Source organism: Leguminivora glycinivorella, chromosome 10, assembly GCF_023078275.1.
Source record: "Leguminivora glycinivorella isolate SPB_JAAS2020 chromosome 10, LegGlyc_1.1, whole genome shotgun sequence".
In the NCBI taxonomy this organism is placed as follows: Eukaryota; Metazoa; Arthropoda; class Insecta; order Lepidoptera; family Tortricidae; genus Leguminivora; species Leguminivora glycinivorella.
This window is the reverse complement of record NC_062980.1, coordinates 21,791,470-21,805,124: the sequence shown is the minus strand read 5'-3', so window position 1 is coordinate 21,805,124 and position 13,655 is coordinate 21,791,470. Positions and strand designations below refer to the sequence as shown.

The 13,655-nt window shown below is 37.9% G+C and overlaps 1 protein-coding gene across 1 annotated transcript; it reads right to left on the bottom strand.

Moving 5' to 3' along the window:
• Nucleotides 1–4,641: 4,641 nt before the first annotated feature.
• LOC125230640 lies at nt 4,642–6,909 on the bottom strand. The gene is made up of 3 exons (XM_048135867.1): nt 6,757–6,909; nt 5,930–6,019; nt 4,642–5,286 (listed from the first exon to the last, which is right to left on the bottom strand). Exons 1-3 carry the CDS (start codon nt 6,812–6,814, stop codon nt 4,643–4,645), a joined length of 792 nt encoding a protein of 263 aa, XP_047991824.1. The 5' UTR covers nt 6,815–6,909; the 3' UTR covers nt 4,642.
• Between the last annotated feature and the right edge of the window lie 6,746 nt (nt 6,910–13,655).

Here is a 13,655-nt window from a genome sequence, read left to right as displayed (position 1 = left end):
TAATCGGAGTGGAATATCTAAGATTTTAGGGATATTTCTGATCTTAAAAATAATTGTTTTTATACCCTTGTTATGTCGATTTGGAAAAGTTAGCTTAAATTGGTCTCCGCTGGGTAATTATTTTATTACCTACTAGTCGTAGTTGTTATCATAATGATTTGATTACCTACCTACTTGTTTAAATTGCTCAACACGAAAGTATGTACTTAGTGATTGTCTAATGAAATGAAATAGAGAATATGACAATTCATCAATCAAAATGTCACAGTTTCGTTTTCTTTCAACCCCTTATTTGCCAAGAGTGGCACTGAAGCTTTAGTAGTTTCATGTGTTCTGCCTTCCCCTTTATGGGATACAGGCGTGATTGTATGTATGTATGTATCAATTCAAAAACTTAATAATGTATAAATAAAATAAATAGCAAAACATGTATATACTAAGACTCCTTAACTCAAATAATCTTTTTAATTTAAGATTAGCAGTTAAGTTCATAAATTCATGTATGTTTCTTAGAAATAAACAGATTATTTTTTTAATTTTTTTTTCATACTTTGTAGTCAATTTTCAATTTAACTTAAATATCGAATGTATTAGGTTGGTAAGAAAGTAATGAGCGAATCATAACCAATATTGTAATTTTTATTTAATTTATTATTTCAATCATTTATCAAAAATATAACGGCCTTCGTTATCTACTACTTGTCTCCATCGTTCTGGTAAAGAATGAATAGTATCGGCGAAGAAGTTCTTAGGTTTAGATTCAAAAAACTCAGCTATGTACCTACTGTCGTAGATGGGCTTGATCATCGAACTTTTTTTCATTCAAGGCATTGCTTAGCGATCTGAACTTCATAACGGATTCATAACGGCGGCAATTAAGTGCGGAGCGCCCGCGCCCAATACCAACAGCTCGATGTTCACTATAGCGAGCAATATTGCCGAATGTGACCGCTCGTTAAGATTTAAGCCCTTTTCGCCCAGCGAAGTGGAATTTATACTTCGCACACACATCACTCCAAAAAACAGCTCCGATATTTATAACATATCAGCCAGCGTTCTTCAGTACGTGGGCCCGGCGTTGTCCTTTGTACTTGCTAAATTATATAATAGCTGTATTCGGCAGGCCACCATACCTGTAAGCCTTAAAAAAGTAAAAGTCACCCCATTATATAAAGGGAAAGGCTCCAAATCGGCCCTAAGCTCGTATCGCCCTATATCTCTGGTACCTGCCGTTAGTAAACTGTTAGAAGTCGGGCTTAACATTAGATTGTTATCGTTCTGGACACCACAATTTACCCTTTCAGATAGACAGTACGCATACCTAAACCTAGCTCCAATAGCTTTAGCCGAGTCACTTTTGCAATGTGTGGGCGAGCATTGTCGTGTAAGAAAAAAACTTTAGCATGCTGTGGACGATTCTGACAGATTTTTTGGTTTAAATTTTCAAGCTGATTACAGTATACTGATGCGGTAACAGTCATTCCACTTGGTAGGAGTTCCCAGTGAATAATACCATGAATATCCCACCAAACGGACAGCATAACTTTTTTCGGGTGAGGCTCTGTTTTTGGTGCCTCTATTCCTTTTTCGTTTGGAGCTAGCCACTGACGTTTGCGTGTGTGATTTATATATAAGACCCATTTTTCATCTCCAGTGATAAGATGGTCCAACCAGTTGAATGTGCGGCGAAAATACAGAAGTTGTATGCAGATATCGGCACGGCGGTTTAGTTGATCTCTATCAAGTTCGTGCGGTATCCAAACACTGTATTTGTAGTTTTTTCCCAACTCGTGTAAATGTGTTTCTATGGTGACATGAGAGCAGCCTAACTCGGTAGCAAGAGTACGACTCGTTAGCCTCGGATCTCCTTCAATTAAGGTTTTTAATTTGGCTACATCAATCTTCACCGGTCGACCAGACTTAGGTTGATCTGATAATGAAAAGTCGCCACTACGAAACCGCTGGAACCATCGTTTCGCCGTGGCCTCAGACACAACTTCAGGAGCAACACGCTGACATATATTACGCACTGCTTCGGCGGCTGAATGGCCAGACTGAAATTCATATAGTAAGCAATGGCTTACATGCACTTTTAATTCGTCCATTTTCTTCCTTATATTAGCTCGGAGACAGCTAGTGAATGACTGACGAGAAACTGTGCGACTCGCCCTTTATATACTTTCGACCATAGAAGATTCTAGAACTCTCTCAAAAATTTTATGTGGAATTCAATCGATCGCTCATTACTTTCTTACCAACCCAATATTAGCCAGCATACCATACTATATTTTTCGATTAAGTGCTACGTAACTATGCTTAAACTCGAATCCTATCGCCAAATAAACATTAGGCTAAATTATGTCTAACGAAACATAATAAATGTAAAAAATATCAGTGGATCCCTAAAATGTATTTCTTATCATTTTCGTTCGTAGCCAATTTCCCATAGGATCCCTTTAAGGGTTTCATGCGTAAGTACTCAACGGTTGTATATAAAATAATATTTCACGTGAATCAAGGAAGGTATAAGTAATCCTCCATTTGAAGATGAGATCTGATCCCATCGTAGACAGGAAAAAATATAGACCGATGGTGTGTTAAGACGCTACAGGAACAAAAATGCTAATAAAATAAAAAGGAGCCGCCCATTTAATTTAATATAGGTATTAGTGTTATTGACTAGATTTATCGAAAAAAAAATTGTCCATTCAGAACAACTCAGTTTTATAAAAGATATTGCGAAATCTTTAAAATCTAGGTTCCGCCTCGACATTTTCCTCCTTCAAAACTTAATCAATCGTAACAAAATTCGAGAATTTGAATAACAATGAAATAATCTGTGTTGGACCGTTTAGTTTTTTTGGCTAATTGTCACCAATTTTGAATACGACACCTTTTTTGCGCCACAATCAATAAGGCCGTTTTTGGAAAAAATAATAATCTGTGTTGAAAAAACCATTAATCTATCTTCAAAAACCAGGAAGGAAATAGTCGAGAGCGTTTGAATAGATAATTGACCCCCCCCCCCCCCCCCCCCTGTATCGTCTTAAGCAGGATCCACAGGATCGAAATAACTTTATGTCATTCTGTATCTTAGGTACTCGAATAAATCATACCATATATTGATGGGATGAGATGGACTAATCTAATAAAAGAGTGACGATTTATGTGACAAGTCGGAACACAACCAGTCGGTCTGTTAGGCTTCCAATTTTATCACATCTACGTTGATAAAGCATCCGTCACGTTCTAGCAAGTATGTCAGTGTGAGAGTGACAGGTGTCTTATCCACGTTGACAAGTGATACATTTGGATGCATAATCGACGCGACGGCCAGGAAACGGTTATGACTCTATATAGCTAATATATTCGGTTTTCAATCAATTGCGTGATACCGCTTTTTCTCTTCAGCTTTATGAAAATTATATAATTTTTGTGGTGAGCAACTGGCTATCAGTCCGGTCGTAATGGAAAATGGTGCCAAGATGACGTCATATACCCGTCATCTAGGGGTTTCTACAATCTATGGATCCGATACCATTGTCTGGTATAGGGAAAACGCCCCTGTCGAAAAATCCTCGCAATACAAGTCTTGGCTTAGAGAAAAAAAGGTTCAGTTTTGCTTGTGGTCGAGTCTATTCATGCGTGGAGCAATATAAATGAATTAGGAAGATGTAATTTATGTTATGGAATATGAGTGACAATACTGTCTCATTAATGAGTAAATATCATTGATCAGTGATACACGTTATTATTTCTTATGGTGAATGAGAAAATGAAGCTGTAATTATATTCTTTATTAAAAATATCACGGTACTTTGACTCTGAAACCGGCTTCTTATTAGGGCCGGTTGCACCAAACCGTCTGTCACCGTTAAAGCATTCGTTAAAGTTTATTATATGGGAAGTTCCATAGACCTCTGCTGCGTGACGATGATGTGTCTGTCAAATGTGGTTGATGCAAATGGCCCTTAGTCTCTTTACAAAAATCTTCAATCTTCATACAATCTGTTCATATATTTAATACAATACAGTACAATAATTTTATTTCGGAAAAAACATAGTGTTAGTGTACATTCTCTTAAACCTATGTTAGTTACATTTACATCTAAAAAACTTAACTATAATAAATAATATTGTCTTCGGTTACCGCGATAGTTACTCATGAAATAAAACTATGTAAACGGATTAAATCGCGTATAATGAATTTAAAATACATCCCGACGTTTCGAACTCTTTACAGCGTTCGTGGTCAACGGGTGACCACGAACGCTGTAAAGAGTTCGAAACGTCGGGATGTATTTTAAATTCATTATACGCGATTTAATCCGTTTACATAGTTTTATTTTATAATAAATAATACACTTGGCCTCTGGATGCCATATGTATACTATCCCAGTGTCTCTAGAAAGCACAACCCCCGACGCAAAAACGGCGGAGTGTTATATTATAAGTTTGACGTGTCTGTCTGTCTGTGTGTGTGTGTGTGTCTGTATGTGGCATCGTAGCTCTCGAACGGATGAACCGATTTAGATTTAGTTTGTTTTGTTAGAAAGCTGAGTTAGTCGGAGAAGGTTCTTAGCCACATGTTTCATGAAAACCGGTCCACTACGTCGGTGTTTTTTTTTTGTTTTCAAAAAATTCAAAATTTAATTTTATTTGGTGGGCTTTTCCTGCCACGTTGATCATCCCCGGCATACAATCCCAATGAATCCTTTTTGTTAACAGCATCCGTTATGACATCTACACTAATGCACAATGTAGCCATGAAAAATTTTTGACAAACTTGAATTTTGTCATTGTCTTTCTGAAAGAAACATTTTTTACTATATGAACGTTCCTTTTTATTAGAGGTCTTCTGTAATTTTCGTGTTTTAACAGGCTCAATTGTTATACAAGAAAGAATAAAGTTCTTCCTTGCCCGGAAATCCATACTGTAGAAATGACGGCACAATCTGCTGCGTTCTTCTTCGGAAAACTGTTCAGTACATTTGAATTGGCATTTATCACATTCAATAGGTCTTGGTAGTTTAGCAGGACGCTTAATGCCTTGGGCCACATAAGGCAGCCCTTCCATCTTTCGCTTTTTGGCGATATTAACTTTCCATTCAGATGGTTTAGCTGGTTTACGTCGTTTCAAAGGTTTGACACGACTCCGAACTCTGTCTTTGTCTAAGCAAACAGTGTCTTTTACTTGAGAACGATCATCTGAACTTCCAGGGATTATACTGTCGTTGCAACTAGGGTTAGTTGGTTTTAATATTTTGGATGATTCGTCCTCTGAATCTGAAACATAAGAAGGAGCTTTTTCTATACGTTTATCAGTAACAAAGACATATATATGTAACTCCGTATAGACGGATAAAGTCTAAGATAAGTAAAAACTTTTTTTAGAGGTATAGAACGTTGACATGGAAACATGGAACGTTGACATGGAACGGTTGACGTTCTGTACAGGAAAAAAATACAAAAAGATAGTCATACCTACAGGATGGTCTTTTTTGAGACCAGTGCCCTATAAAGGGTTAACTAATACGTATATTAAAAAAAAATAGTTGTCTGTAAAGTCGGTTTACGGACAGTATTTTGACGTGACAACGTCAAACATTAGAGTAGTAATAATACATTATATTATAGTACAACAGAAGGAGTGGAAGGAAAATGAAATGAAATGAAATCAAGTTCTAGGCTGATCGAGTGGAAGGGAGATAGATGCAGCACGAACCGAACTGAGCCGATCTCTCGAGCCGATCATGCCTCTCTCTCGTTCGTGCCCCGCTCTCGCTTGCGGAACGCGACAATGAGCGTAAAGGGTCAATGAGCGTATAACGGGACAATGAAGTCATCTCTTTCGTGCATGCAGCCCGTAGTATCGAGTTATTAGATTGTCTCGTGAAAAAAATATATAATTAATCCTCAAAACACTTACTCGAGTTTGTCGTACTATTATCATCGATGACAATATTGCACATTTGGGCGGCGGCTATTTGAGTTTCATCAAGATCGGAGGAGTCATAATCTGAAATTAAATAAATTAAAGTAAGAAGACTTACCAAAGCACAATAATTATATTAATAATTTACGCACAATAATTGGATTTTAAACTCGGCACCACCTACCTAGCAAATGAGGGCATTGTGATACATCGGTCATAGAATTGAACGAAGATTTTCATATACTAAGTAGTAGGAACACAACTTATTATTCAATAATTTAATCAGACATTAATTCAAACAACAATTTTATTATATTTTACCGTAAGTGTGTTTTCACATTTTCCAATCCGATATCGGATGTCGGATAGGCGCCATCTTGATTTTTTTTCTATTGAAATCCTTCCGACATCCGATATCGGATAGGATAATGTGAAAACGCACTAAGCATCAGTGAAAAGTTTGATTAATAAATGTAGATGCTAAAACCCGATAAATTTTCTCTTAATCGAAACAAAACCACAATTTTTATATGAACGGTTACAATAGCTAATGTAGATTTATTATTATCCAAGCAAAGTAGGTATAATGACATAATATCATATCAGCGCAGTGTGCATAGCCAAATGCACAATCGCTCACGATAATATCTCTTTCGTAGCTATCTATCTCTATCGCTCTTGCGCAATAGCGCGACAGAGTCAGACTACATTTCTGCGGGCTCCATTCGGCTACGGGGCCGGTCATAACAGGACTAATAGATAGGTATCTTATTAATCAGTACGACAATCAACATTTTCTAGGTTATAAAAATGGATTTTACCTGTTTCTAGCTTTTTACTGCAGGTTATCGGCACTAATTTTCTACCTCCGTCACCCATCACACAATGTTTAATACATACACAACCGTTATTTATATAATACACAACTTTTTAACAGCTATTTTCAATAAAATTGGCAACGACGCAGCAGCACAAACCCGCTCGACAAGCGGTCCCGAATCAATATGACGACGGTTTAGCGGTGAAACCCGATGAATGGAGATTATATTCCGTTGAAATAAGAACGTTGTGGATATTGCACACAGTTCGAATTTCAAAAACCAGTTTGCTCAACTTATCGGGTTTCAAATCGTCATAGTCATATTGGGTTTCACTTCACCAGGCAACCCTCGATATCAAAAATACACACTGTTTTAATGAAGTGATAACGATGTACCTACCCATCGTTCAATTATTATTATAACATTTAATTAAGTATCACAAGAGTTGAGGAACTAATTCCAAATCCTTATTCAGGTCACCTGAGGTAAATCACCATCTCTTGAATAAAGAGAAGAATTTTAAATGTCTATTAGTGATGTCTTGCACTAGGTACATTTATTAAATTTATGCTATGATAGTTTATAGCCGTAAGCTTAAGAATCGGGGCCAAAATATGCCTGCCCCACACCTGCGCATGCGGCAAAGGCGTAGATCAGCTGGGTCGACATGGCCTCTCATGTGTCAAAAGCGCCGGCCGACTATACCGCCATGGCACCATCAATGATTTGGTCCGTCGCTCGCTTGCCACCGTGTCTGTGCCTGCCATTCTTGAACCTTCGGGCATGGCTAGAGACGATAGCAAGCGACCTGACGGAGCAACACTAGTGCCGTGGAAACTAGGTAGACCCCTGGTGTGGGACACATTTGCGCAGTCCCACATCCAAGCTACCTGTCTGCAGGCCGGCGCTGCTGCCGACCAGGCCCAACTACTCAAGCGCCGCAAGTACTCGTCTTTATTACAAGACTACGAGTTTGCGGCGCTTGCAGTGGAGACGATGGGCCCTTTGTACAGCAGTTAAGTACTAAGTAGAAAGTGTACAAAATAATAAAAATGTAGGGACCATTTTTTGTCTTGTTTTTTTTTTGTCATAGATCGAAAGGGCTCGTGATCCTGAGTAGGAAGGACATAAAATTTAGGTACCTACTTAAGAAAGACTATTTTTTGGTGATTCTTCTCGCGAAAATGCCTATCTGCCAATTTACTCTGCTACAGTTTCATTCCATGAAATTACTATTTCAATAAGTACTATGAAAGTATGTATTTACGTCCCTACATATGCAAACAGCTGAATAGCTTTATTTGCTGGCGGAAATATCGCATAGGCGGCTCTCTTGGAAAAGGAAAATATCGCGCATCGCGCGAAAGGGGTTGATGCAAAGCATAGACTTTAAACGGAAAAGGAAATATTGAGGCTATACTCGCCGCAATACTGAAGTTACTTAAATAAATTATAAATTATAAAATTAAATTATAAATATTATAGGACATTCTTACACAGATTGACTGAGGCCCACGGTAAGCTCAAGAAGGCTTGTGTTGTGGGTACTCAGACAACGATATAATTACATAATATATATAAATACTTATATACAAATATAGAAAACATCCATGACTCAGGAACAAATATCTGTGCCCATCACACAAATAAATGCCCTTACCGGGATTCGAACCCGGGACCGCGGCGTAGCAGGCAGGGTCACTACCGACTGCGCCAGACCGGTCGCACTTATATTGCTATTCTTTCATGCTAATGGCAACTCAGTGAGATAGAAAGGGATATTAGTACCTACTATATATCAGTCGCCACTTGGTTGTGGCAAGTAGGTATAAAAGTAGAGGAAACACGAGCGTGTAATAGGAAAATCAAATGCATAATTTAAATGGTGCCGAAACAACTTGGCCGAAGACTGCCAGAACAAGCCCCGTAGCCAAATGGCATTTCAACGACGCGAAACGAAACGCCGCGACAGGTAGTCTCGCTCTGTCGCGCCAATACGCAAGACTTTTTAACCCCCGACGTAAAAAAACTGTCTATTTTTATGTGTCTGTCTGTGGCATCGTAGCTTTCGAACGGATGGACCGATTTAGATTTCGTTTTTTAGGGTTCCGTTTCCGTAACAAAAAGGCGCAAAAGGAACTCTTTATTTTTTGTCTGGAAGCTGAATTAGTCGGCAATGTTTGATGAACACCAAAGGTCACCCAGATATGAGTCAGACAGGCGGTAACCGTCTGGCGAACTGATATTCAAATGGGCTCCTTAAAAAAGTTGGCTGGCAGGGTCGCCATGTGACTGTGGGACTAAAGGAGTACTAGCTTGTATCCAATGTATGGCTGTTTATTCTGTCTCATGTTACATGGTGGCTTATTATATAAACCTAGGGTGAGTAATGTGAGTGAAGTACACTCAAGCGCGAATCCAGCTTCGTGCCCAGAGGGAGGGGGGGGGGTCTATTTTGTATGGCCAACCTAGGCTCTAGAGGGGGAGGGAGGGGGGGTGTTCACGAGTGCACTCACGCTACAACATAGCGCTTGCCTAGTAGGTAAGGTATCATCAAACAGTCGATAAGATTCCCGCTTTATCTAGTCGCTTGCACCACCACGTTATGATCGTGACATGTTCTTATTGGATGCACTCGTTTGTACAAACTGGACACGGAGCCTTTATGAGCAGAGACAACTCGTACCGATTTAAATTCCAATTTGTATTGAGCATTTTTGCCGATCGGTTGAGGAAAGCAATATCTTTGTGGTCATTTTCTTTAGTATATTTGTATCAAGTGCTTTTCAATTCGCTAGGGAGTGGATTTGTTGCTGGGTTGCTGTTTTGTTAGGTAATAATTATTTACATTTTATAACATATTAAGAGATCTTTGTAGCTACCTACCACAAGTCACTTCTTAATTTATATTAAAAGCTTAAACTTTCAAATGTATGGAATCCAGTGATTTGTTTGTGTAAATACGGAACCCTAAAAAACCGGTAAAGTCAGAATTGAGCGAATGTAGTGTGTTTGGACAGACCATCGAGTGTGAATGCGACCAGTGGTAACGCTGAAAGTGAACGCAGCCGACGCGCGCGAAGGAGGGTAGATCGCGCGCTGTCTACGCAACTTTGACCGTCCGAAGCGCGGCGGGAACTGCGACCGAAACGACAGCAGTAACAGCATTTAAACACTTTTGGGCACTATGGCTGCTTTTAGGGCTTCCAATACCGGGATCCCGCCTTTTTTTTGGGCACATTTCAATACCGGTATTTAATTTAGTAATACCGGGATCCCGGTATTTTTAGTAACTAACAAATTATGCCAAATTAACGTAAATTACTCATCAAAAACGTTAAATTTCTGCATCATGATGGTCGCTACACGCGTAAATCTTGCTTCTTACTCTTGTTTCTTGATTTGACACATTCTCTGTTTGGTGTCTTTACAATATTTGTATGCAAATGATAGTTTTTGCATGATTACTTAGATAAAGATACGTGTCAAAAGCATTCATTGAGGAGGGCCTGCCGCGAACCTTTTTTGACACATTTTTCTCACTTGTGTATTCGCACGTAAGTGTGACAGAGAAGCAACACGTCAAACGTAGTTGCAACAGGCCACAGACCCTCTGTAAACAAATCGCCTTGATGCATATATATCATAACTTTTCAAAAAATTGGTTAATGCATACGAACTAACGTATAACGTAGCTACTCTATGGTTTACTGTGCGTGTGCGTTAATGTGTGGAACTCTAGCGCATAACTTTGCCGTAACATTCCCTATACTTAGTAACGAAATTGGAAAATCTGAAGAATCCAAATCAAGAAAATTACTTTTCTAAACCGTCAATTAAGTGTTCCTATTCCGCGAAGTAATCTTCTTGATTTCCATTATCATGGATTTCAGCGAAGTAATGTGTGATTCCATAGATTATTTCTTAATGTGATTTATAATAAAATAATCTATGTCGGACAATTTAGCTTTTTTGGCTAATTGTTCAATGATTTGGCGGATTTATCTTATTAGTGCTTTAGCGCCCCTAGCGCCACGAAAAACGAAAATACCACTAAATTGTAATTATAAGACCGCCTGTTGTCTGCCTCTATTTATAATCATGTGTTTTGTCTCCACTGTAGTATATTTTTTCTGTATCTTTTGCTGAGGTGTGTTAATAAAGAGTATTCTATATATCTATTGTACTACAGATATTGATTATAATGTGTTTCCAAAAAAAATCATCACATGTTCTAGTTTCAAAAGTCAATGATGAAACTGTAGAGTGTGTATAATCGAGAAATGCTCTTAATACTTGTTATTTAATAAAGTGATATTATAGTTAAATCTACAGTACAATTACACCATTAACACTGACTATAAAATGTAAAAGCAAGGACCATAAAAGATTACCTATTGAACTACAAGGTTCTATTCTGCACGAGCCTAAAGAGAACGATTTGGCAGAAAACATGTTTGCTATGGCCGCGTCTTCTTGCGAAATGTCCGATCTGGTGGCGATATCTAACTTACAGAATTAACTGAGTAGTGATCTGGCGCTCTTTCCCGCTTGATTTTATACTGCGTCCTCAGTCGCACTCATAACAAAAATAAAGAGCACGGGGCAGCCCCTTGAACTATGTATACTTGTGTCCATTCGGCTTTAAGGTTGAATATATAAAAAATATAATATTGATCTGAAAGGTAATCAACCTTATAGTAGAATGGATTTACCCAGGTTTGAAGTTAAGCGACACACTTAAAAACAATAGAAATTGAACCGAGTTGGCCACATAAGTTTGCGAACCGTTTTGGGTTGAAATCGAAACTTATGAAGTTCGAAATGTATGATTTGACCCATCACTAAGTCGGATTGGCAAGATTTCGCTGTAGTATATAACATGCATGAAAAGTAACAAACGAGATTTTGAATAAAATTCGTTATTTTCTCGTTATTCGTTATTTATTCGTTTTTTTCGTTTTTATTCGTTTTTTTAGGACATTCTTACACAGATCGACTGAGTCCCACGGTACGCTCGGTATTTTTTTTTATACTACGTCGGTGGCAAACAAGCGTACGGCCCGCCTGATGGAAAGCGGTCACCGTAACCTATGGACGCCTGCAACTCAAAGAGTGTCACATGCGCGTTGCCACCCCATTAGAAACTTGTACATTCCCTTTTGCTGTGTTAAATACACAGTAAAAAGGAGTGCACACGTTCCAAAGAGGGTTCGGGTTGCCGACGACTCAAACGACGGGTTGCTCGTATTAAATACACAAATACTTATATACCTATATAGAAAATATCCATGACAAGAACAAATATCTGTCCTCCTCATACAAATAAATGCCCTTACCGGGATTCGAACCCAGGACCGCGGCTTAGCAGGCAGGGTCACTATACCCGTTAGGCCAGACCGGTCGTCAAAGTAGCCTTCGATTTGTGTCAGTGCACTGTAAATGGTGCAGGTATTAAATAAGTAATTTTTTTTATTGATCAAAAGGTACAAACATGGTACATTGAATGGCACCCTGGAGACTGCGTTAGTTTACACTGTGTTGCAGTACCAGTGGATGCCCGAATTACATGCTCAATTAGATATTGAAAAGAACAATTACTTAATTTGTAACAAAGAAATGAAAATTAACATATATATTACCTACTGGGTCGGTACAATAAAACACACAGATTTAGATATTCAGTAGATGAAGTAAATAGCACCATTTGTATGGGAACCAAGCGTGCCGACTTTTTAGCTGTCACTGAGACGTCACGGTCGGCATTTAGTGATGGGAAAACCTAAACGATTCAAAGACACCAATGCCCCTCCGCCCCGCAACAATGCAGCCGTCTCTCTCGTACACATAGATTTTATATCTGTGGGCTCGCTCGCTCACTCCCCGCTCCCCTGCAAACTATCCCAAAAATCGAGTAGTATGACAAAAAGATTCAAAGAGGGAGGTCACGCTCACGTCACGCTATTAAGCGGTTTCATTCTGTCCACGCTTTTGGATACCTTCGCGTAATATTAATATCAAGTAAGTATTTTAAATATATTTGTTGACATTTTATAGAAACAAGAAAGATTGTTACCATTGAAACGCATAGTAAGAGACATAATCAATTCAGATAACCTAAAAATCGCAAATCGATTAACATGAATGGTATCGATTTTCTGACAGACGAATGATTTTCAACGGAGTGATTGAATAATTTTTGAATTAAATTTCAGAAATACATTTATTTAGTCGAAAAGCGGTTTTATCTTATACTTTTCCTATATGTTTACAGTATAGGTTTGGATGGTGATAAGCAATAATGTGTCAACCCACAAAAACTAAAAAAATGAGATTTTAATGCCATGTTATAGTTGGATTTTTAAACTTCTATTTGCAAAAATGACCTTTTAATTTTGAAAATTTTTACTATCCCAAAAGTAAAAAAATAGGTTAACACAAATCCTTTATCGTGTGTTGCCTGTTTTGCATTAATGTGTCAAGAACCTTAACTTATTATAGTAATTGGCAGAAGACATATTTAAATTACAATAATGTGTTATGAGGGTTGACTCAACGATTTTTATACACTTGACTCATTCTTGCAAAACGCAAAAAATGACATAGTTACCCACTATGAGACTTGAATGATTATTGCAAAATGATATTTTATTCGTTGTTTTATGCTACGACCCGTGTTATAAAACATAAGTCATTATTGTTAAATTATATTCGGGTCATAAATTGTTCGTTTTTGGTGTAAGTACCATGACACTATATTGTAAAAATATAACTGTTCATATTAATTTATGTTTGAATAAGTTATGACTTAGTCCATTAGTATATTTTTGCACATGAATGGTAAATTCAGTACGAAATTGAACATTTTAAGTCATGAATATACATATTCGTTATTATAA